The sequence below is a fragment of the Aplidium turbinatum genome, chromosome 11 (assembly GCF_918807975.1).
Source record: "Aplidium turbinatum chromosome 11, kaAplTurb1.1, whole genome shotgun sequence".
Lineage (NCBI taxonomy): Eukaryota > Metazoa > Chordata > Ascidiacea > Aplousobranchia > Polyclinidae > Aplidium > Aplidium turbinatum.
Window position 1 is genome coordinate 6,166,486 of NC_137482.1, and position 26,211 is coordinate 6,192,696.

The 26,211-nt window shown below is 39.2% G+C and overlaps 1 protein-coding gene across 1 annotated transcript; it reads left to right on the forward strand.

The window, feature by feature from the left end:
* Positions 1-24,829, forward strand: LOC145779242 (THO complex subunit 2-like). The gene is made up of 39 exons (XM_082590783.1): positions 1-122; positions 4,317-4,375; positions 4,720-4,811; positions 5,651-5,773; positions 7,132-7,253; positions 7,386-7,519; positions 7,748-7,917; positions 8,276-8,368; positions 9,016-9,156; positions 9,454-9,626; positions 10,199-10,394; positions 10,998-11,033; positions 11,144-11,274; positions 11,514-11,615; positions 12,195-12,279; positions 12,626-12,719; positions 13,016-13,096; positions 13,816-13,912; positions 14,168-14,285; positions 14,784-14,963; positions 15,504-15,668; positions 16,063-16,200; positions 16,330-16,467; positions 16,811-16,955; positions 17,112-17,269; positions 17,638-17,766; positions 18,155-18,295; positions 18,624-18,683; positions 19,239-19,354; positions 19,475-19,572; positions 20,120-20,140; positions 20,327-20,390; positions 20,518-20,585; positions 21,329-21,442; positions 22,081-22,118; positions 23,281-23,316; positions 23,803-23,938; positions 24,207-24,265; positions 24,504-24,829. Exons 1-39 carry the CDS (start codon positions 49-51, stop codon positions 24,543-24,545), a joined length of 4,167 nt encoding a protein of 1,388 aa, XP_082446909.1. The 5' UTR covers positions 1-48; the 3' UTR covers positions 24,546-24,829.
* The last annotated feature ends 1,382 nt before the right edge of the window (positions 24,830-26,211 follow it).

A 26,211-nucleotide genomic window follows, 5' to 3' on the forward strand; every position in this document is an offset into this window, starting at 1 on the left:
AGCTGTTGCAAGAAATGTAAATTCTGCAGTTTTATTTAAAACAGCCAAATGACATCGGTAAACTTTCAAATAATTAAACCAGAAGTTTGCAAGACATGGGAAAAATCTGGAAAAAGTGACATGTAAGATGTTTCAAAATTTGAAGCAAAATAATGATTACCCTATTGTGACAACCTCATTTAAGGCGCATGTATATTCATAGAGAAGACATCTAATATGGTATGTCACTTGTACATTGTCGGCTAACTGGATCTCATTGACACTCTCTAGGCCAGAGGTCGGCAACCTGCGGCTCCGGAGCCACATGCGGCTCTTTCAGACATCTGCTCTGGCTCCCGTGACTTTAAACACTGCGAGCTTGGGCAATACAAAAAAATTTTGTTGTAAATTAATAACTGCTCTAGGCTATAGTTTAAACTAGTTTTGTTGAAAATTATGACTTACAAATCCGTTTAGTATGTTTTTTTTTCACCAAGATTTAATGCTTTTATCTTGCTAAGGAAAAAAACCATTTAGGACTGTTAGGAATAATGGCGGCTCCTCACGGCTTACAATGCATGTATTGTATGCGGACAGATTCTGATTTGCCCGCCCCGTCTGTGAAACGATAAAGAGCATATTGTTACGTGATTTACCGCACAATTAATGTTAGCATTATCTTATATGATACCTGGCAGTGTCACAGTGCAGTTTGTAGTAGTGTTCCAGACAATTGTTCAACAAATCAAACGTCATATATAAAAACCGTTATGGTCTACTTAACCTAGCTGGCATCTTACGTCATGGAAATTGCTAGAAAATATCCAAATATTGCACCATCGGTCGTAAGACCTGATGAAATATTGCATCACTACCTTTGAACACCGGTTTGAATTGCGTGACAATGTCTTTCATTATTGCGCCACAGTTACTGTCTACGTGCATTTTAGATATCGCAAATTATTCCAGTCATTCGTAAATTGTTTGTTGGAAGTCAGTCGCATATTTAACTGTTTGCTTAGTGCTTGCTAGCTGGACAAATTTTCCGTCTTTTATCTAAGTAATCTGTTCTGTAGTGACAAGTTTTAGTGGTGTACGGCGTTGCATCCAATTTCGACAGCTTTGAGGCTATTTTTACAGAAATACAATTTTGAAAAGACGTTTCAAAGGAGAGTTAAAAGTGTCAGATACTCTTTGTTAAATATGTAAATCGCCATTAGTTATTAATCAGTAACTTTGGCAAATTTGCCAAATTATTGCCAGTATACCAGCGTTATCTTTACTAGTAAGCCTAGTTTCCGTAGTCTAGAGCAGCATCTAACTGAAAATCTTTTATTTAGTAAAGAGTTTAGAAATGATATTACAACAAAACAGTATAGTCTTGTATCGATTAATAATTAGCAATGGAAAAGTGTAAGAAGAGAAAAGTTGCGAACGAAAAAAGAATGTTCAACTCCTCATGGACAGATTCATTTGCTTTCATTGCTAGCGAAACTTGCTTGCCGGTATGTTTGTTATGTGATGAGAAATTAGCAAACAACAAAAAATCAAACGTTGAAAGACATTTTCTGAATAAGCACAATGTCTTTGCAGAAAAATATCCTGCTGGAGATCAGCGAAAAAAAGGAGTTTTAGAACTTCGGCGGAGATCCGATCAAAGCAAAACTTGTTTCAGTAAGTGGATGAACTCATCCAGATCAAGGACTTTTGCTAGTTTTATAGCCGCTCGAGAGATAGTCTGTCATGGAAAGCCATTTACAGATGGAGAATATTTGAAAGAGACATTCATCAAGATATCAGAAAATCTATTCTCAGACTTTAAAGACAAGAATAAAATCATTCAGAAAATCAAAGACATGCCCCTCTCAGCAAAAACTGTCAAAGACAGCACTATAAGAATGGCAGCCAACATCAGTTCTCAACAAATTTCGGATATCAATTCAGCCCCAGGATACTCTATTGCCTGTGATGGTTCAAAAGATGTCAGTGATGTTGAGCAAATATCGCTGTTTTGCAGATACGTAAATTCTACTGGATTAAAGGAAGAATTGATTGAAATAATACCACTGAAAGGCCAGACGCGAGGTGAAGACATCTGTGGGGCAGTTTTAGACTGTCTCAAAACAAAAGAAATAAACACAACTCACTTGGTTTCGGTCGCTACTGTCGTATCCAGGATTACACCCGGTGGTTGAAGATTTAGATTAAGTGGACGGGAAGGCAAGGAAGCCAATCTTCGTGTCCACCTTCAGGCATGCCTTCAAGTGTCCTGCCACAGACACAGCCGCATGCTCTTGAGTGGCGTCGAACCGGCGCCCTTTTGATTGCCGTTCCAGTGTTCTCACCACTCGGCTATGCAGCCGGTCGCTACTGATGGAGCACCAAATATGATAGGAACGCAGAAGGGGTTTGTGAGTTTACTTCAGAAGTCACTGGATAGAAAGCTGTTGACGTTTCACTGTATGTTACATCAGGAGGCATTGTGCGCTCAAACATTTCCCCGAGAGTGCAATAAAATAATGAATCTCGTCATTCAAGTATTAAACAAAATAATTGCACAAGGATTAAACCACCGACAGTTTCGTTCATTATTAGATGAACTTGATAGCACATATCCAGATCTGCGGCTACAAAACAATGTCCGATGGCTGTCCCGAGGGGAGGTACTGAAAAGATTTGCTGTGAGTTTGGAACACGTAAAAACGTTTTTAAAAATCAAAGGGCTCTCTTTTCCTGAATTGGATCAGCCAGATTGGGTAGAAAAGTTGCATTTCATGGTGGATATGACATCGCACCTCAACACGTTGAACAAAAGCTTGCAAGGAAAAGGTAGCACAACCCTGCAGATGCTGGAGGAGGTTTTGGCTTTTGAGCGCAAGATGACAGTGTTTGCCAGAGATTTACAAAGAGGTACACTACTTCACTTTCTCTTTCTAAAAGAGTTCAAAGAAGCACACAACCAGTTAAATTTTGTTTACTTTCAGCAAGCTATCATCGATATGCAAACTGTGTTTCAACAACGATTCTGTGATTTTAGGAAGGAAAAAGACACGTTATCCTTCCCTATTACCCCTCTGGAAATCGATCCATTACTGCTGAATATGACTGCATTGACAGCTGTAAGTCAATCTAGTCTTGAACTTGAACTGGCCGACATAGCTGACAAGGATGTGTGGGTATCTAAGTTCCGAAGCTTGAGAGCTGACCTTAAAGATCTTGCTCGCCAGAAGGCCACGCTTCGTCACAACCACAAATGGAGTGACCTTGAAAAGCTTCAAAAACCAGACAAGCTCGTGTTCGATACGTGGAATGCCATACCTGACTCTTACGTGAACATGAAAAAATATGCATTTGGAGTTCTGTCGATATTTGGATCAACATATTTATGCGAACAAAGTTTTTCGGTCATGAATTACTTAAAAAATGAACAACGCTCACGCCTAACAGATGAGAGCTTGCAGTCCCAGATGAAACTCAAAGTGTCGTCTTATCAAGCTAATGTAGATGTGCTGTGCAGTGAAATTCAGGAGCAAATATCGCATTAGCTGGGTGAAATAAATGATTATTTGAAAATGTATGTTTTTACCCAATACTGTGCCCGTAGGTGGGTCTGCTACTATTTGGTGAGTCCGATTCGGTGAGTCCGATTCGATGAGTCTGATTCGGTGAGTTCCTAACCCCTAACTCCAAACCCTAAAACGGCAATGATAATTAGGCTACGGTACCCAATAATTTAAAAATAAAATTGAAAAAATCCCCCGTTAAGGGATCGGACTCACCGAATCGGACTCACCGAATCGGACTCACCGAAACGGGCCATTCTGCCGTAGGTAGCCTACTAAAAAGTGTTGTGTTTAATAGTCAGGCTTTGTTTGTTGAAATTCTAGAATATTCGCATGTAGGCTACAAAGCAAAAATTGAAAGAAATTCTACATGAAGTGTAGGCTATAATTACCTTTGGTTTTAGTGGCCAACTCGACAGTTACATGTTATGGCTCCAAATATGTCTTAATTTGAAGAAACTTGGGAACATTTGCTCTTTTAATGCTAAAGGTTGCCGACCTCTGCTCTAGGCTGTTGGCTCAAAACACTCATCAATAGCATGCGGCTTTGTTTTTATAAGAAATTTTATGTTTTAATTATGTTGTATAAAGAGTTTTCTTGTCCATTAAAAATCTTTCTGGACATGATACAAAAAATATTTGTAAGCCTAATTATATTAGTGAACTTGTTTATTTACTTTTATATTACCTGCTATGAATAAAGTTGTAAGAGATGAAATGTTTCAAGAGTAAAAAATTTATGCATGAAAATTATGCTTCATTTTTTTATTTCAGTATTAATCTGTGCAAAGAATGCTTGGCTTCGACAGGATCTAAAACCAAATCAGAGAAAGGTATTTGTAATGACATTGCAAAATAAGCTTACAGTATTTTGTAGGTGTCATTTGCTCATATTTGTTTGTTGCATTTTGATGTGTGTTTAATCTCCTGTTTAGATTTTTTTTATTCTACTGTGAAGGAAATCACTTTTGCCCATGTCTTTGATCATCAACTCAGTGCAACTACAACTTTATTGTAAAATAATGTCACATACGCTTTCGCTTGTGTCCTCAACTATTTTTATGAAGCAAAATGATGATGCTATTAAACTTGAGCTTTTCTAGTTTACAACATATAAATGGAAGCGTTTTTGATTCAAGAACAAACTTTTGACTTGATGACGCTTGTTTTTATACAGATATCAGACGAGTTATATATGAAGCTGTTCATCAAGTGCTTGGTGGGAAATTAAAAGCAGAAAGTGTTGTTGTGTTTTTACAGGATCTAAAGGTAGAAACAACATAATTTTTAAAAAGTTCTTCATATTTGTGTGCGTTGATCCGTTGACCCATGGTGGACATTATTTTCAACACTTTCAAGTGACAAAAACACTGAACTACAGCAGATATTGTTTCAGGTTTAATCAAGTAAATAACCTCAGTTGAGGGTTGGCTTGTCAGTCACTGGTTCTCAAATTTACTTACATTTCTGTCTGTGTATCATATTTAGAATGCCTCTCTCCTTTGCCAACTAAACAATAAACATGCTTGTCGTTAAGGATGCACAATACAGAATATCGAATCTTAGAGATTCGAATCTCAATGTATTCGAATTGCATTTGCAGTTTCTTTTCGGATATGAGGATTCGAAAATAAATCTGTTAAATGAACAGTGTGCAACGTTAAACAAATGTAAAGTTGATATTTTCCGTCTTGCGCGCCGACTTTTTTCTTCCTTCATAGGATTTGCGCAGTTATCAGAACTGCAGACACGCAGAGCGTTTTCGTGTGATCGTATGATGATGCATCGTATGATGCTTGATTTATCATATGCTTTACTCTGTTTGACATGTGATACTAATACAATTCAAACTAAAGTACAATATTTTTGCTTTTTGTTCGATATTTTTTGGAAAAAATTGCCGTGTAATTTCAGAATAGATTCAAAATTCTAGATTCGAAATTAACTATTCTAGAATAGCCAGGTATTCTGTATTGTGCATCCCTACTTGTCATCTTTAAAGTTGTCTCATCTTGCCTTAAAGTAAAGGCAACGGCTTTGCAATATTGTTCTATATAATATGTTATGCATACGCTATAGCTAACAAAAGTAATAAAACTTGTTCTCAGGAGACAAGCAGTGAAACGTGTTCAACGATTGTTGATGCCCTGTCATTGATTGACATCGAGTTGGGGGCTTTAGATGACAAGAAACTGAAAGAGAAGTTTATTTCTCTAGTTTTGTCCTGTAAGGTATGAGCAACTAACTTACTACTTTTCCTATGCAATGTTATAAAAAAAAAGAATTTGAAGCTTAATAGATGGCTTGACATTTTGTGTTGGCTGGGTGTAAAGATTGCCTATGCAATGCTTAAAGGGGCAACAGTAAAATCTCTATAGAGAGCCCTGCGGATGTGTCTTTGGCAAGAATATATGCTTAAATTCCATGAGAACTGACTTTTTTCCATTGATTTAAAAAGGGATAGTAAAGGAAAAACCTGACTTGGCGATTTTCCACGTTCTTTGTGTTTAGCATGCTACCATAAAACGATTTTCAATAAAATTTTGTCCCATTGCGGTCTGATCAGCAATCCGCACCTGCTTTTGTCAGAGCTTTCAAAACAAGAATGGGCGTAAGCAGCGAAGCGTGCGACTGTACAGTCTACGTCACTATAGTCTAGCAATCAGTTGATCGCGCAATAGTTGTTACTGCGGGCGATTTAACTGTAGGCTATATATGTATGTACATCAAAACAGCAGATTTCAACATCAAAACATCAGACAGTTTGCTCAAAACATCAGATCTGATGTTGAAATATCAGAAGTGGTAACGTGGCTTTTGTTATTACTGTCGATAGTGACGTATTCTCGAGCAGTGTTTGCACTTTTTGGTCATTTTGAAAAAAAATAAAAATGAATGAAACATTGAACTTTGGGCCTTGCCAGTGCCATTGAAAACATTTTTTTTTCGGTAATTCTTTTTTAAATGTATTCTTGAATGTTCAGGTTACGCATTTTAATGCTTAATTCCCGTTTGAAAATTTCATTTACTATGCCTTTAATTTAACTTTCAACCATCAGGCATAAGCTGGGACATGACAACACCTTGTCTCAGAATAGGCACTCTACAGCTGACCTTTAAACAACTCAAAGCAACAGTTGTAGGCTACGTGTAGTAGGCTACTGTATAAACTAATTAACTGAATTAACTTTTTTTTCCCGCGTGAAAAACTATCACGTGTAAAAAGCAGCTCTACAGCTGTGTCAAATCCGAAACAGCTCAAGATCAATGCCTTTTTTGCTAATTAACAATGAACTTCTCTACTACTGCATGTAACGAGCTGTATTGTGCAAATTTCCTGTACCTTTCGCTGTAGGTTATTTTTTTAAAACAATTTCTTTGTTTACTGTATTTTCTGTGTGCCTTTTGTCAGTTTGGTGGTACACAGTAACCCTGATTGGATTATACACCTCTTTCTTTAATCAAAAGACAGTTGTGGAATAGTTTGCGGTAGTTCGTCTATAACGTCAATTCGGCTATAACGTCAGTTTTTGCAAATCCCCTAGAGGTGCCGTTATAGGCGAATTCTACTGTATATTTTTTTCATTAGGATGTCATTGCTGATTCTTTACTCAAAGAAAGACTGGATGTTGAAACGCTGGAAGCTCTTAATCTCATCAACAGTACGAGGCAATTCCAACAAAAATACATTAAAACTAAAACAAGATTATTGTGAGTATCTAACGTATTTTGATGTTTGTTCAACATTGTGTAGATTTATACACTTAATTTTTATATTGAAGGGATGAATTGTGATAAAATTATAGCGGTAGTGTTCTGTTATATTGTGTTTCAATATTTCAGCTACAAACAGCAAAAGTTTAATCTTCTGCGTGAGGAAATGGAAGGATATTCTAAGCTTGCTGTGGAAATAGGAGATTTGGGTGGCAATCGTGTCACAGCTGATGGATTGCTGGAATGCATCAAAAGCTTAATAGGTACTTCATTGCAAAACTTCTATAATGTTTAATTGTGTAATCAAACGTCTTTGCACATCGATCCAGCATGTGGTTTTTACCCTGCCAGCAAAGTCTGTCGCTTTTACATTCATTCAACCAATTTCAACGTCTACAGACATTGAATCAATGTAAAAAAGAGGTATTTTGCTGTCTGGGATATGACACTATGACAGGACTTTCCATCAATACCATTGTCGTACATTTCAGGTTGTTTCAACATCGACCCGAATCGAGCACTCGACTTGATATTGGAATCATTTGAGTGCCACCCAGAGTTTGCCAAAGTTATTTTTGTTCCCTTACTAGACAATTATCTTATATTGTGTGAAAGATCAACATTATGCCACCTGCTGGGATTTAAATTTGCTCATTATCAAGTGAGTGTAACTCCATTTTCGTCTATTTGAGTTAAAAAGCACTAAATAAATCAAGTAATTATCAGATAACACACCCAATCACCCATAGTGTATTTGAGAAGTTGTTAGCATGCTAACAACATTAAAAAAATTGATTTTCGAAAATTTTGTTTAGTTTGGCTAAATTCTTCCAACTTATAGTATGAAAATTTAAAATTTGTGCCTGATAGCAAGCCTTAATGATATTTATCAAATGTAATTCTGTTTCGTTACAAATTAAATAGGCCAAATTTGTAGTTTTTTATTTTTTGCCGTGGAAGTCTTTTCGTGTTTAAAGTGTGTTGATATCGTAACATAAAACGTTCAATCTTTCTTTCAGGGCAGTGGAAAAGCAACTCCCTCGTCGCTGTACACAGTGGCTGCTCTTCTGGTAAATCATAATATCGTCTCACTGGAAGACCTTTTGCCGCATGTAAGCTTTTGCATGATTCACTTGTGTTGTGGTTATAAAGTTTAAACTATTCTACGTGTGCATCTGCGAACCAGGTTTTCATTGTGATTCCATGAAGAAATCTGTGGGGTTCAATGAGCAGATGCTGCAGCTGCGAATAGTTTCAAATACGCAATATTTGTTCAGCATCTTGTCATTAAGTTCAAAACAGGCTAAGAGCAAGCAAAGGCTCACTGCCAGTGCCACCTAGAAACGTGGTAAAAGTTTACTGATGATAAAGATTTGATAGCCAAGCAATTCAACTTCAAAACATCTAATGACAGGACGGCGATTGTCCACCTCTTTCTTATACTTTCGTAGTATTTTCACGACTTTTTCATCATTTTTAAAATCTGAGTCTGCTTTCTATAACTGATCCCACATTGATCCTGTACGAAGCGAACCTACACAGCAAATCAGTCGTTGTTTACATTGATTCAACGTCTGTCGACGTCTACAGACGTTAAATCAATGTAAAAAAACGCCTAATTTTCTGCTTGAGAATCATCAGCAGCCAGACAAAATCCGTCATTTTTACATTGACGTTGAATCAATGTAAAAATGATAACTTTTGTTTTCTGGGTCTGCTGGTTAGTATGCGTTGTATCAATGTCACAATAATCATTCAGTTGGTTCCAAACGATGACGTGCTTCGACAAGAGTGGAAGAAATACGTTGAGGTCGCCACGGAAGAAGCGAGGAGAACGACAGTGATGGTGCTTAATCCCGCCGACAAAAAGGAAGACAAGGAAGTGAAAATGCAAGTCTCGGTGAGAAGATTCGTGGATGTAATTCATTTTTGACTTTTTTTCCGCCTTCTCTCAACTGTTGTTTTAATTTAGTTTACAACTTCGTGCTTGATAGCTTCAAGAAGACAAAGAAAATTTATCTTAAAAGTTAGCAGCGCCCCGGATCAACAGCATCTCAATAGTTGCGTGCTGCCAGCTGTTTATTTTTCTTGATGTTTTTTGTTGTAAAAGTTTATTTGTACATTTTTATGAGTTTTTAAATGTTAAAATAGTACTAACAACGCAGGTTTCGTTAACCATCCGTTGCATCCTTTGCAGAAACCATCCAATCAAAAGTTTGGATTATGCGAGGCCCTACTTCGAGTCGGAGACTGGGAGCACGCTCAAGAACTAATGAATAATTTTGACTTTAATCACATGATCTCTCATAAGCCAATCTCCCTTGCTTTGTGCCACCTTATATCATACGTTATTGACCCGCTGTATAGACGGTAAGTTGCACATTCTTGCACATCTACTGTTATCATAATTTTGCAAAGAAGTATAATTCAGTTGTATTATAACAAGTGCTGTTCATACTGCATGCCGGTTTCTTGGTCAGTGGCCCAAGATATTTCTTCAACATCTTCGCTACTGAACCTACTATGAAGCACGATTTTTCAAAATCTTTCATTTTTTTATCCTTAATTCTTTTAGTTTTTCAAAAATCGACTTGCACTGAGAGTATATACTTTGAAATTTTATATCAGACATATTTCTGAAGAGATACGAAATAGAAAAAATGATTGGCATCTTTAACATTACGTTGATAAAAGTCAGAGATTTAACTTTGCTAGGCTAGCAAGAACCAAGCCCCCGCGTCATTCGGGTCTTGGCGGCATAAAGATTTGCTCCGAATTCATCACGATATTGAGAAAGTACTTCCTTGTTCAACAAATTAAAAAGTGTCTGAAAATGAATCTTTGACTTCTTCTTCGTCGTATATATTATAATTTGACTGGTATTGTACTACAAGAATGCTACATTTCTTCTCACTTTAGAGATTCAATAATATTGTTTGTAGAATTACCCTTCAAAGCGCATCCAATTCACCGGCGGTTTCATTCGAAAAACACTTCTCTCTTCCCGACCAAGCCCACAGCTACGATCAGCTGTTGGACGGGTCTTTCCCGATGCTCAACAGACTACGAGCGAAAGCATCGCTTGATCCAGTGCTGCTTGTCAAGCTCACTAGAATCGGAAAAGCATTTTTCAAAGAGGTTGGTACCGTGAATTATATGAAGTAGTGCAATCGATATTATCAAACACCATGTATCACGTTGTGCACAATATTGCCATTACCATGTCTCTTGCACGTTCAAAAAGATATCAGGGTAAAAATATAGTATTATGTTTCTACATTTCGTGTCACTGAAAAGTATTAACTTTTCTTTGTATTGCTGTACACAACCAAGCACATGGAAAACATAGTTGATTGTTTCTGAAGTGATTGAGTAATAATTCCCTTTACCCGGTAATGGCTCAATAGGTTGGAGGTTCGATTCTTGCCGAGTGGCCGCAGTCATGGTTTGTAGTCACAAAGAATTGACTTCATTGTCATTTTCACCACATAGTACCAGCTTGGATGATTCGATTATCATCATCAAGTTTTTTAAACGTGCAGGTTTTACGAGCATTTCTACACTCGTAGTCCCCACTCCAGATGACTAGTTAGCTGCACGTATGGCAGATCAAATGATAAAACTTGCATTTTCTTTTCCAAGCAGGAATTTAAATGTAGGATCAGAAATGAAATAACCGGCCATGTCACAGATCGTGCTGTGCTACACTAAAAAAAAACTCTGCTTTGTTCTTTATTTCAGTATTCGGCATCCAACTCAAGCCAACAACAAGAATGGGTAAGCAAATATAATTTAAATTGTGCGTGTGTAAACCGACATTTGCATCACATTGCTTTCAATCGATCGTGATTTTACATCAAGTAATCCTTATTTTTGTTGTGGAACAGACCAAGGTGTATGCGAATTTCCTTGGCCTCCTTAGTTCCGTCTTGCTTCCATCGCTTTCCCTGCTCCCATGCAATGCTCATCTTTCTGAAGAGATATGGCTGATGATGAAAGGACTTTCTTACCAAACAAGGTAAGCTTATGACGGTTTTACAATTTATCTGTGATTTTGCAATGTAAAAACAGCGTACATTTTGGTTGTTTTCGTTGTCATCACGATCCCAGGTAGAAAAATCCGTTCTTTTTGCATTGATTCAACGTCTGCAGACGTTGTAAAATGTAAAAAGTTAAATGTAAAAGTGCAAAAAGAACCGATTTTACTAGCTATAATAAGAGTAATGGGGAGTGACATCCGCAACGTTTCACTTGCAGGTATCGGTTGTACGGTGGCTGGAAGAATGAAGCCTACGACAAACATCCAGAACTACTTCTTGCCAAAGCACAGATCATCGATAAAACTAAATACATCATGAGGTGAAGCACAGCTAAAGCAAAAATCTTTCTTATAAGTAAAGCTCAAACAGCGTCAAATAAGCGACCTTGTAATTACTGAGCTGTCAAAACCAATTCTGTGACTTATGTTTCAGTTACTGTAGCGATAAATCGACAACAAGAAATTTTGCTTTTCCCTTTTTGTCGGCAAAGGGGTCAAGTTCTAGGTAGTCTCTGACTAACACTGGAAAGGGTGTTGGTTCGATACCCATCCAGGGCACGAGGCTTTGTCTTGACATTGGAATACTTATAGACAAACACTAAGGTTGGCTCCCCTGCCTTCCCGTCCACTTGGCCCACTGCCGATTGTCAGGGATGCGAAATCATTTCTTGTATGGCATGATATACATGGCTTTTTTAATCTGCTTCTATTGAAGAAAAAGGGAACGCATTCAAGACCGCTTTTATAAATTCTGTGGCGTGAGTTGAATTAAAGAAATGTGACATACATCGACGCAACCCAGCCATTTGATAGCACTATAGCTAGTTTTAAAATTATGCTGTTTTCGAGTACTGTATACTGTATAGTTTTTTTTATGTTTGATTCTATTTATCTTTCAGACGTCTAACGAAAGAAAATGTAAAGCAGACCGGCCGACAGATGGGAAAATTGAGCCACAGCAGCCCAACCATACTTTTCGATTGCGTAAGAACAACACGCTTTGATGTGTCCTGTTGTGCTGTAGCATGTTGAATTCATATATTACTTATCATTATAAAGAAGAATAACGTCTCTCTCTGATTTGTATATGCATTTTTTTGCTTTGGAGTTGTCTGACTTGTAAACCAATGAGTGTAATGCGTGCTTACGATGAATGAAACATTGAGTAAAAACTACACTTAGAATTTTCTTTCTTGTCTGTTCCCCAGACAGCAAATCAGTGTTTTTTTACATTGGTTCAACGTCTGGCAGACGTTGGTTTGCTGTCTGGGTCGAATATTTGAAAGGAGGCGAGTTTCGACGTAACTAAAGCGATGTTCTGCGGTTTCAGATTCTTTCACAAATCCAACGTTATGACAACTTGATCCTCCCCGTTGTGGATGCGCTGAAGTATCTCACCAACCTGACCTACGACGTTCTAGCTTGTGAGTATTGTTAACACTTGTATTCCATCTAGGGTTGTGATTTTCCGAACTTGAAATGTTGTCCCTCATAAAAATCATAATTGGTTTACATTTTGCATGGCACACAGAACACTTTTTCGCGAACCGGTTAGTCAAATTTTTTTTTAAATTCTCGCTTCTAAAACTGTTTTTAAATTCTAATTCCATCGAACTACAGAACAACAAGTTGAATGACATTATGATTACTTAACTACAGTTTGAAACATACTTACAATACTTTGATGAAATGGGTACAAAAAATGACTTTTTTATTTCAGTTTGCATCATCGAGGCTCTGGCCAATCCGCAGAAAGAGAGAATGAAGCATGACGACACAAACATATCGAACTGGCTGCAAAGTAAGACTGTGCGAATCGAGGGTCGAACTTGTACTAGGGTAACAATTCAATGCAAAAAAACGGGTTGAACGAATGATGGTGCTAACGTTGTTTTAACATAATTTTTTCACTTAATTTTTGATTGAAAAAGAAAACCAAGTGACAGTTTTTGTTCACATTCGTACCTGATTCCGCAGTTGTTCCCATGAGATCTTTGTTCCCGATCCTAGTTCTTTCAAACACCAACCAAGGCTAAGTAGAAACTCTCATACATGGAAAACAACCCAGGCTTTTCTAATTGATGACAGATGGTGTAGTCGTCTGTGCGTGCTTACCCATCATTGGGTGTGTGTGATATGTAAACACCATTCAGTGAGATGGTATGGACATCTACTACGGAGAGAGGAAGTAATCTTGGGAAGGCATTGACTTTCAAGGTAAATGGGAAGAGGAAACGGGGACGTCCAGAAAGAACATAGAAGGAACAGGTGAAGAACGAGGCAAACAAAGTTGAACTAAAGGAAGAAGATGCGATGGACAGAACGAAATGGAGAATAGGAATAGAGGCAATTGCTGCAAGGAAAGAATCGGCCACCCTCACTAGTGAGGACAAAACCGAGTCTGGATGATGATGATGATTCAAACACAAATATGGTGGTTTCTGTTGTTGTGGAGTTTAGTAGGAAAGAGTAGTGTGATAGTTAGTTGGGTGTGCTGACCATACAACGAATTTCTTTCAGGCTTAGCTTGCTTCTGTGGCGCTATATTCAAAAAGTACCCGGTTGATTTGTCGGGTCTTCTGCAATACGTCGCCAATCAACTCAAGGCAGGGAAAAGGTGTGTATTGAAGTGTTATCTATGTTTACTTTTCAAATTATAGACTGCTAGTATTATTTTGTCATATACTGATTTTCAATAATGCAATATCATTATTTAATGATAAGTTCTTAATTAATGATTCGTCGTCTGCAGACGTTCAACCAATGAAAAAAAAACGGTCGATTTGCTGTCTGGTATGTGATTACAAAGTTTTAGCAACGTTGGGTAGTCATCCTACAGCGACATCACGCGATTATTTTAATCCCCTTACAGCCTTGACCTCCTGATAATGAAGGAAGTCGTGCAGAAGATGTCTGGAATTGAAATATCAGAAGAAATCACCAAAGATCAACTGGAAGCATTGTCTGGCGGGGAGACCCTTAAAGCTGAAGTGAGTCAATGACTGTTCTGATCGGGATGTATCGGACATACTCGGACATTCGGGATGTATCGGACATACTGGGACACTTGTTTGTGCCTAAGTATGACTTCATTTGCATTGAACTCTGACAGCGAAGTTTTTCGAACTTTGCGAACAGTTCAGAACAGTGCTGATGTGGTTGGCTTATTTCATCAGTGTTAGCCTAGTTTGTACTACATTTGCTGAAAGTATTAAGTCGTGAAAGTTTCAACAAAGCCTATTTACTGAACTACAATTTGTTTCCTGAAAAGTTTTTTTAGTTTATTCTTTCGCATAAGCTTCTTCAACCCAACGACGGCTATCATAATGGGAATTTTAAAGGTAGGTTACAAACACGTAGTCACACTGCATTGTCTAACCCCTATAAACGTCAAGTTTAGTGTCTAATCTTTGTGTTGTCCTTGAATGGCGGCCCGTCATTGACTGAATGACGTCATTAACCGGATGTGACAAGTGGTTTTGTTACAGGGAGGATACTTTGGTCAAATACGGAACACAAAGAAATCTTCCAACCGACTTAAGGATGCCCTTCTGGAGCAAAACCTTGCTCTTCCTCTCTGTCTTCTCATGGCCCAGCAGCGTCAAGGAATTGTCTTCCACGACCAAGAAGAGATGCATCTGAAGCTTGTTGGAAAACTCATAGACCAGGTTTGTACGAATGCATTGTTACTAATGACGACCACCCAATAATGAAGTGGATGTTGTAACGAACAGGGCTATGGAGTCGGGCGAAAAATATAATACTCCGACCCCTCGGTTTATAACCGGCCGACATCGACTTCGATTTCAGTGTTGCCAGATATACTTTTTTAATTTTTGTCCTTTTTTAATGTTTAAATTTAATTTCAGTTTAAGTGGTGATCGAAATTGAAACGGCAACTTTCAAAAAAACTGACTAGAACAAACATTTCTATTTTCTGGTAAAGTTTTAGAGCGCGATACGAAGAACAAGAAACCATTACTTTGACAAAAAATTGTGAATAAAAATTTTATTGTTCATCATTTTTATTAAGTCGGAGTCGACCTTTTCTTTAACGACCCCATCTCCGGACACTGGTTTTTGAGCAGCCTATTTTGCGGAGTGGTCATAGATAAAGTTGTTTAAAAACTTGAAACTTAGAAGTAGTCGTTTGTTTACAGTTCCTCAACCCAAACAATATTCAACAAAAGGCATTTTTCTGTTTGCAGTGCCACGACACTCTCGTCCAGTTTGGCAACTTTCTTTCCATCCAACTGGGCACGGAGGAATACGTGAAGCGTTTCCCATCGATCGACCTGTTGTCGTCACAGTACCACACCCCTGCTGATGTCGCGTTTTTCCTATCCCGTCCCATGTACACTCACCAGACCAACGTGAGTTATGCTCGAAGAGTTGAATTTTATTTCGTGACCGTGTTGGAAATTTTTCAGTCCGTTTTTTTTTCAATGATTAAGAACGTTTGGTTTGTTGGTATTTGGTTTATCTTTTAAAATTTCACTTTTTTAATCTTTTGACTCCACAATTTACTATCACGTAACCTTAGTAATACAATTGAAAGTATCTCACATGATGAACATATGAAGCTACTCTCCTGCTGGCTCAGCCTTAGGAAAAACTTAGTAACAATGAACTTTCTATAGTCCAACAATCACTGCCCTTGGTGCGATATCCCATTGATAAATCTAAAGTAATGGGAGTTGAGTTTAACTTTGAACGTGTGGCCATAGCAACCAGCATTCGTCACATCAGGTTGTGCTTCCATTTCAGACAAGATACGACGAACTACGTAAGCAAGACAGGTCCAAGCAGAAGTCCGGTCAGGACAAAACCCAGCGCTACATCTCTGCTGCTGACACAGTATTTACCCCTGTTTGTTCCCTCGTTCACACCATGCATTCCGAGAAGGTATAAACGTCAGTAAAAATGAGATAGTACAAACTTTCCTTTGTAACAATCAATGTTTTGACGTTGAAGTAGTGTTTTTAACAGTGTTTTTGTTGTTGTTGCTAAAACAAAAACGTATTTAACAAACAGATCTGGCTGGATTTATCGCCGAAATTCTACACGACTTTCTGGTCTCTATCTTTGTACGACATTGAAGTGCCCAACGCAGCATACAGCCGCGAGATATCCAAGCTGAAGCAGTCTATTCAATCGATCGAACAAGACGGGGTATGATAGATCCCAGCTGGAAAAAATGGCCTTTTTACATTGTTTCAACGTCTAGCGTCGTTGCAGCCATCTAAACAGGGGATCTTTGCTGACAGGGCATCATTAGTTGTAGCTTTTGCAAGTAACGTTTTCTGCTCTCTCGTTAACTTGCCTCTAACACTTCAGCTATTACTGCGTAACTTTCTTTCACGTTGCTGATTGCGTTGATTTAACGTCTGCAGTTGATTCAACTCCCACGTTGATTCAACGTCTGCAGACGTTAAATCAATGTAAGAAGGACTGATTTGTGATCTGGGTAACTGGAACACTTCATTGATTTTAACTGACCAACCGACTTTCTTAGTCGCATGACTCCCGACGCCGCCGTGAAAGGGAGCGATGTGAGAACCTGATCAGCAAGTTGAAGGAGGAGGAGAAGAAACAGGAGGAGCACGAGAGCAGAGTCAAAGCTCGGTTCCAGAATGAAAAAGAGGAATGGTTCCTTGCAAGTAAGTTGCGTTCATGACTTGGGGAAGTCGTGGCTCTATTAGCTCGATTTTTGATTCGAAAATGTTCAAGGATTCAGCAACTTAACCATTCACACCTCTAAGTGGTCTTCCTATTAAAAGTGAATATCTTCATCTGATGCTGGCATCTGTCCACAGAGACAACAAAGAATGACACCATCACCAAGTTCCTCCAGCTGTGCATCTTCCCACGGAGCATCTTCTCATCCCTGGATGCTGTGTACTGCGCAAAGTTCATCCACATCCTCCATCAGTTGAAGACTACCAACTTTTCCACTCTGCTTTGTTTCGACAGGGTATTGACATCTTCACAATACTTTGCATCCGTTAGCTCCCAGCCAGCAAACCAGTCCTTTTTTACATTGATTCAACGTTTGCAGACATTGAATCAATGTTAACAGAACTGATTTGCTGGCTGTTGTCGCAATAGAACTTCCTTTGAAAATTGCTAAACTCGTTTTAGATTCTTTTGCATACTTTTAATTGTAATCCACCCAGACAGCTGAAATTGTAATCCAGACAGACGTCTGGAGACGTTGAATCAATGTAAAAAAACGGTTCAGTTGCTGTCTGGGCAATTATCATTAGTGTAACGACATTATGTTCAGACAACGTCAAACTTTTGTCAAACATTTCCTTCAAGGCATTTCCTTTCTAACCCCAGGTCTTCTCCGACATATCCTACACTGTAGCAAGCTTCACAGAGAACGAGGCTTCAAGGTACGGGAGGTTCCTGTGCTCTATGCTTGAGATCGTTCAGAGGTGGCACGGTGACAAAGCGACATATGACAAGGTCCGTCCCCATCTCTTTCTATTGTTGGCCTTGTTGGGTATCGGGTTGGAAATGTCTTCACGATTGTATTTCATAACCTGATTTCCAATAGTGTGCAATACATGCGCAGAAGTATTCATTTTGGCTTTATATACTGTATCCGGTTCAGTGCATACAATATTTATAAGATATCGGCCGACAATAGATTATCTTATTCTGGTAGAAAACTTGTCAACCATTTTTTGCAAAATCCGGAGATCAAGTCATCGCCAAATCCCACCAGGAAAAACTTGTCGTTTTACGTGGTTTCAAGGTCTAGCGACGTTGAAACGATATAAATAGAGCAATTTTTCCAAGCTGGGGTACATGTTTGATTGAGTTGGTGACAAATTACATGTTATCAACGCAGGAATGCGGTAGTTATCCCGGTTTTGTCACTGTCCTTCGAGCCAATAGCGTGGACGGAACCAGCAAAGCAAACCAACTGGATTACGAAAACTTCCGCCATGTTTGCCACAAGTGGCAGTACAAGCTCACAAAGGCACTTGTGGTGAGTCAGGTTCTGACTTTATTTCTGAAAATTCAACACGTCTGGGACAAAAATGAAAGTACTACCTGTACTGTAGCATACGATCTATTTTTTGACAAAAAACGCGAAGTTAGCTAAATCTGGGCCTAAGCGACACATGAATAGTTGTTTGAGTGATAGATAAGTCTCATGCCTGCAGCGGAATGGCAATAAACGCAACTTTCAACACTAAATACTTTAAAGTTACGTTCCGCAAACGTTTCCATTTGGTTATGTAATTTCTACCCTTATTTGAATTGCTACAGCAGACTCAGAACTTTTTTAACCTTTTCGACAATTTATTGATCAGGTCTGCTTGGAGTCTAAAGACTACACTCAAATACGAAACGCGCTGATGATCCTCACTAAGGTATTGCCTTTAACGAGTTGCTGTAGTCTTGTATTTAATGTTTGATGCAAATCGAACGTCAGTTGTTATTGGCACTGCATGAAACTCTTACCAATCCTGCAATACTTGTTCATTGTTGTTTGTTTGTTTAGCAATTTGGGCTTTTTCCCAGGCTTTAACTTGAATAGTCAATCATCTGCCGGTTTTTTTTAAAGGAATCCTCTTTGTTGTCCTAACGCAATTCGCTCAACCCGTAGGGTAACGCGCTTACCCCCGACACCGAAAGCAAAGTGTTCAGCGGTTGCGGACGACGTCGGGGAAGTACCTTAACCCACTCCTCTGCTGAGTGCCAAGCAGGAATGAAGTTTAGTTCCATTTTTAAAAGATTTTTGTTATGACCTGATGGAGAATCGAACCTACATCTACCGACGCAGAGGCGAGCATTCAAACCACTAGGCTATTGCGCCGGCCCATTGTGGCTGTAACCCCTATGGTCAACTTCGCTCATGGTGTTTTAACAGCCAACATCAACAATAAAATTGCAACTCCGGTTACAAAAAAATGTCCTTTCCGCAGGTCCTGCCCCAGTTTCCCGCCGTCACCAGCCTAGCCGGTGCTCTTGAGAAGAGGATTGACAAGATACGAGCTGAAGAGAAGGAGAAGAGACCGGATCTCTTTGCGCTCGCCATGGGGTATGTGCGACCAGCAGCCAGCAAATCAGTTCTATTTATAGTGATTCAACGTTGAATCGACGTCAATAGATGAATTTTTTGTCAAGCTTGGTTGTTAACTCGAATCGATCTTCCATTCAGATATTCCGGAATGTTAAAGATGAGGAAGCCAAACCTTGTACCGGAGCACCAATTCCACAATAAAGCTCCACCTAAGGATAAATCTTCCAAGTCCTCAGGTAAAATATATTCAATGAAACTATTTTTGGGAAAAAAGTCCCCTATTTTGATCGTAAGGCGGGGGCACGTTGTGACACCTTATTGTAAGTTCTTACTTGGCCAGCAGTCAACAGTTCTTGAAATCTCTTCGTTTGAGCTTTAATCGTCGAGTGTCCATCTTTTCACCACCCTGAGGTGTCGATGCTTTCCCGAACTACTCTGAGAAGCTAATAGAGAGCAGCGAATTTTTAGTCTTACGTGTAACGCAAACCCGTTTTACAAGCCATATCAAAAGTTAAACTTTTGCAAACTGAAAAATGGTAAATCACTAATCATTGAAATCTTTCACCTGTTTTATCATCCTTCACTGCCATCTCATGACAGCGCACGTCTATGTCCACTGTCCAGTCGGCAAATCAGTTCTTTCTACAGCTTTAATGTCTGCAGATGTTGAATCAATGTAAAAAAGGGACAGATTTGTTGCCTGGGTATGTGCAGAAATGATCTTAACGAAAAAACTACTGTCGCTCCCAACTCAGGACGCTGATCAATTTTCGTTGCTTACAGGTACATCAGAAAAGGCGTCTGGTGAGTGTACGCATCTCATGCGAGATAATACTATTTTACTTTTTCAAATGTAAACTCACCGTCATTAGACATCACATTTACGTCGAAACAATGTTGTATCTAAGCCAAAATCTGGTTTTGGAAGTTAATGTCTTGACTTTTTGGCAAAATATTATTTGTTTTACCTGTAACGTCTTCACCATTTAGACAAGAGCAGCAAAGATCGAGGGAAGAGCAAAGAGAAGAGCTCAAAGAGAAAGAGCGAAGATTGGTGAGTCATTAACAAAGCCTATATCTTTTGCATTTGCTTCATCGTTATCAAACGTTAAATCGACGTAAAAGCAACCATTCTTTTATAACTTATAGCAAAAAATTAAATCAATTGTTGTGTCACACAGGAAAGAAAAGACTCCTAAGCTGAAGGAGTCCGGGAGAGGCTCCAGTAAAGAGAAGTCGCTTGCATCAGGTTAGTGTTTATTGGCGTTGGATCAACGTCTCGAACTGGTCGTGTTTTGATCAGATGTGACGTATGATTTGTACGTAACCGTAGATTGCTTGCATTGTCTACTGCACGTTTTTATAATACTTTCCCAACTACATATCGGCTGCATAGTGCATAGCCGAGTGATGAGAGGTTGGACTTTCGAAAGGTCGCCGGTTCGACACCGCTCAAGAGCACGTGACTGTGTCTTTCGCAAGACACTTAAAGGCACGCCGTTGATTGGGGATTGACCCCTTCGACTATAGCCCTTGATTTCTCTCATGTATGAGCAGTACGCTGCTCCAGAAAGAAATGCCTATTGCCCTGTTCAGGGCTATGCCCTGCTGAACTGAACTACATATTTCAAATCTTAAATACAAAAGCCAATGAGATTGTTTGTCAAGTGGCATTTTCATTAATAATCATAATCATTCGCTATCTCGGCTTGCAGCAGATTGCGCATCAACATGGGTTACTTGACAGGGTTCCATGTGATTTTATGAGCCGTACTGCTTCCATGCAGGCTCAAGGCAGATTGGAGGCATTTTCATTATAACAGCTTTAAGATGCTTCCATTGGTTTTAATTTGATATTGTTGCTTTATTAAAACTTTGCCCAGAAGTTACTTCCAAGATCTAGGTAACACAAAATTGCTATCTTTTCCCTCGCGTACCGTTTTCGTTTAGTTAGAATAACAAGACACGCTCATGCTGATATCTTATAAACAGGAGACGCCAGAGCACCGCGCAGCAGTTCAAAGTCCAAAGAAAGCAGGAAATCAAACGATTTGCCATTGGCGGGACAGAGGAGTGCATCTATTGGGAAATCTCCAGCGGAAAGAGGTTTGTCGATCAGCGAAGAAGGACTTTTCCAGACAGAAAAATCCCTCATTTTTCTGTCTGGGTCGGCCATTTGTGAAATCATGTTTCTTTCGAGCAATGCTAATCAGATCACTTTAAAGATGCGATAAGGATTTGAATTTTTACTGTATGTCCAATGTCCAGTGTCCAACTGTCCACTACAACTTTCTTCTATTTCCACTACGCTTCAGACTGAACAGTTTGTTTTGAACAGACTTGAAAAAGTATCGCAAGTGATCGTCCTGCATAACGCAACCAATACTCAAGCTGCAGTTCTTCAACTTAATATTTTTATTGTATTTTCAACCATGTAACGCCTCAAAAATGCTAAGTCAACTTTCAATTGGTTGCATGCACCAACAGCAGACCATTCCCTGATTAAGCAAATCGGCAGATTAAGTGGTTAAATTTCAAGATTATATTTTTATTTTATGCACTAGTCACAATCCGCTGATTACAATCGCCAATTAAGGACCGACAGAGGAACTTTTTTCATACTGATCCCTGATTAACTAATCAGACGACTAGCGTAATCGGCCGCTTAAAGAATCCGCTGTTGGTGCTTTCAACGTTAAGTCAACTTTCTGCGTTGGGATTGAAATAATGTTTTCTTTTTGCAGAACACAAACGTCGAAAACTGGACGCCGCTCAAGGGAAGGTTAGTAAGCCAGTTGCTCTGTCTCCCGTCAAAGCGTGACTTGAGTGGGGCCTCTCTTCAACCAACATTTTAACCTTACGTTTTCCCCAATCATGCGTATATTGTTTCGAAAAAAAAATCGACCATCTGAGCGAAGTTTCACACAACATGGATTTCAAGATTTGGAGGATTGGATGAGGATCTTGATTTTTAAAGCTTTCAAAAAGTTCGAAGTGATGGGAGTGGAAGATCCGTTGGAGACTCAGAGTCATTATCTTTGTGATGTTTAGGCAACTTCTTGAAGATGAGCCTCATGCGCATAAGACTTTTTATGAACTTTTTACAACTTTAGACGCCTCGGAGCATCAGTTTTTGTCTTTCGCTGTTTTGTTGCAGAGTTTGTATTGATCTGAATTTTGTATTAAAATTACAAAATTGTTGCCTTTTGTCTTCAAAATGCAAGGTCGCGAAAAATCTGTGCAGGTGGATTTGGTTCAGACAATTGTATCACAACTTCAGGTTTGGCTGTTAACTTTCCCCAGCAGAGTTTCCATATTGCTTTCTATTTTTGGTTCTGTTTATTTTTTTTATGTTCCTTGTCGTTTCTAAAAAACAGGCACGTTTTAAACCTTTCAAGGTTTTGCCACCTTTTCCCGTTCGTTAACGTGCTGGTAAGTTTATATCGATTTTTGTAGTTAGTATCTTTTTCGTCCCGGACGCGTTAATGACGAAAAATAAAATGATTGATGATTGATTTTCCATCTTTTCTTCTTAAACTACCACTGCGAATCCAAATTATCTATGTAGGTAGAAAAAAATCATTCATTAAAAGTCGAGGTATACTCATACGTGACAACAAACAATGGTGTAACTTTGGTAGCTAATTTTTTTCTCATGTTATTCCATTTGGATATGTAACATGTGTGCATATCTGAAGCAAATTAGTAAATAAAATAATGCGGTGGAAATTTAAAGCATGGCCATGATCGTGATGTCTTTAAAATTTATTTTCTGCCAATGCTAAACCATTTCTTTTGAGTCACAAGTGAGAAGTGGATGGAACTTGGATAACGCGAGCAAAGTGAAGACTAACTTTTGGCTCAATCTGCTTGTCAACTAACTAATTATGCAATGCATGCTCCTATCAATATAATCCTTACAATCTTCATCACAATCTACGCAGGAGCAAAGGGATGGGAAAGTTTCAAAGGATGAAAAGGTAAGTTGCCAAATATTGATGAACATATAAATTGCTTACTATTGTTCAAAGAATTTTTTACAATGTGTAAGGGAATGTTTACCTTATTTTGGGAGAAGCTAATCTCAAACTTTGGTTACGTTTTTGGTCCTTGCGTGCCTCAAAATTTTGAACGTTCTGAGTCTGATGTGATTAAAAATGGTTTCGGAGCTCTGCTTTAATCTACCCAGTCAGCAAGTCACTTCCATTTACCATTCATTCAACATGTTTCGGCATTGAATCGATCAAAAAAAGATCCGACTTGTTGGCGAGGTAGAAATTTCATGCACTTGCGTCACGTTGTCGCCAGAAGAAAGTGGTTCATTCCAGAATGGACTGGTTATAACCGGTTTAGTTAAGGATTGATCTCCCTTTGCCTCTGGCATGTGCGTCCGGTCTAATTCTGTTCCGGTCTAATTCTGTTCATGTGTCAATCCGGTCTAATTCTGTTCTGCTTTTTTTTTCCAGAAGAAGAGCAGTAGGGATTTGGAGGAGAATGGCACCAGTGATGAAGGGAAGATGCGCAAAATGAAGGAGAGGAAGAGGGAACTTGTTTCCAGCCCAAGAGAAGCTGAAGTAGCGAAAAAAATGAAATCGGACAGCGGTGAGAACTATTCAGACTCCATCAAACTTTTCTCTACTTCATGGTTAACACGTTTTTTTTATATACACTACAGTCAACTTTGTAGCATGATACAAAACTTTTCTAAAGTGTGAAATTATAATCGGTTTGTTTGTTGCATAACTTTCCTACTACAAGGGCGGGAGAGGATGTTGTTGGTTGGTAAATTATGTAAATTACTTCAATAAAACGATCATGCTTTTCAACGCATTCTATGAGATCTTACTTTCTGTCTTATCTATCTCAACAGGCGATCGTCGAAGCAAAGAAAAGGAAAAGCTGAGGAAGTCAGAAGCTCGGTCTAAGAAGGTAGGTGGAAAAACTGACACCAAAATTTGTGACAGAGTATTTTTCCAGCCTCATAGAAAAGTTAACGTAAAATCCGGCATGGTTTTTACAATGAGCTCAAAAGAACAATTTTTTTATGCATAATCTTAACCGAGTTGTAGCTATTGTAATTCGGTAATTTCCGTTTACTTACCTGTCGCGCCACCAAACATAAGGATTTGTGAATGATATTTTTGTCTTTTCGTGATTATTTCAACAGGATGAAGCCAGGCGTGACCGAGCAAGCAAGGAGAAGTGGTGACGTGGCATTCCGTCTCTTGATCGTCATTTCGAAATTCCTGGGTCATTTCGAAATTCCTGGGTCATCTCTGCACTGCCACCATGAATCATTGGCTGTTGAAATCCAACTCAAGCTGTATATTTTAACCTTCTACGCTGACAGCAATTGCGTTCAATAGTGTCAAGTGATTGAAATGAAATAGGCACAGTTGTATCAAAATTGTTATGGTTCATTTTTAGCCCAATTCGTGTTAACGAGTCTTTCATTGGTAAGGTAGGCTCTTGTGAATAAAGAATTGTGTTTGCTACAAAGCTTGCTTGGCGTTTCTTACAAGAGACTTTGATTGCAGATTTTGGAAAGTGCAACCTAGTCAGCAAAGAATTCTTTAGACCAGCGGTTCTCAACCGGTGGGCCATGGCTCACTAGTGGGCCATGGAAAGATTTTGAGGTGGGCCACAGACCTGTTTAAAAATTTGCCAGAGTTAGTGAATAATTTGGTTTCATTTGTGTAACTAGAGTTAATTTTACACTTGTGTTTTTGCTAAATTTTTTTGATTGTAGCAACAATGAATGGTGCTGCTGTAATTTGCTGCAGAATGGTAATTTCCATTCTAATTATTGAAATAATAATTTTGGCAGAGGTGGGCACCCGCTACTTTTAAAGTAGCGCGCTACCCGCTACCGCTACTTGGGCCAAAGTAGCGCGCGCTACCCGCTACCGCTACTCGGGCCAAAGTAGCGCGCGCTACCGCTACTTTTGTCTAAAATGACACTAGGAAACACTCAAGTCCCTAGTGGCGCAAAAATGACCTTGAAAACGAATGTTATCATTCGTTTACGCTGTCATTTTGACGTCGTTATAGCAAAACATTCTAAGGGAAATTTATTGTGACGCATCTTTCAAAAACACAAGCATTTCAAAATGAGGGTCACTAAGTCCTGCCCGCTTTCGCTTAAGCACATCGTTTCCAACAGAGAAAAGTGTCTCCACCGCAGCACTGGAAAGAATGGGAGTGTTGTATTTAATGAACAGATGTTTTAACTCGGTATTGGAAAAGCTCAAGGACTTGCTCTTGTCCGAAAAAAAGGCGTCCACAATTGTTGCTTCCTTCTGCACCGACGTTTTACGGGATGGCGCAAACACTCCAAAAAATACATCCTTGGAGTCATGACTGGTGTTGTTGTCACTCTTCTCGGTATCAAACTGGCTTGATGTCTCCCGCAACAGTCGAATTACATCTGTCTTGACTTTTTCTCGCAGTGCGTCAGCATCATCCGTGGAAATTGTAGAAAACGAATTTTGTAGAAATTGTAGCCATGACGTCTTGAAGGAGAGATGAAGACATGATGCCATAACGCATTTCATGTTGTTGAAGCACTTGTTGAATCGTTTCTTCACCCCTTCAAGACGCTTTGCGTATAGCAGCCTTAGCCCTTGTCTACTCCTCAGCAGAGTACTGTGCACCTGTTTGGTGCCGCAGTGCTCACTGCCACAACATCGACACTGCCATAAACAGCGCCCTGCACACAGTGACCGGATGCATGCGTCCCACACCATTGGACAATCTCCCCATTCTCGCTGGCATCCAACCCGCTGAGCTTCGTCGCGAAGAAGCCACTCGGTCGATGGGCACTGGAGCCTAACCACCACAAGATCTCTGCTCTCCCAAACGAGCACCCCCGTCGA

Coding starts and splice junctions, on each gene's coding strand:
- LOC145779242 (XM_082590783.1), top strand. CDS start 49: ATGACATCGGTAAACTTTCAAATAATTAAACCAGAAGTTTGCAAGACA. Junction 7,918..8,275: donor TTAAATTTGCTCATTATCAA/GTGAGTGTAACT, acceptor TCTTTCTTTCAG/GGCAGTGGAAAAGCAACTCC. Junction 15,669..16,062: donor TGTACACTCACCAGACCAAC/GTGAGTTATGCT, acceptor CTTCCATTTCAG/ACAAGATACGACGAACTACG.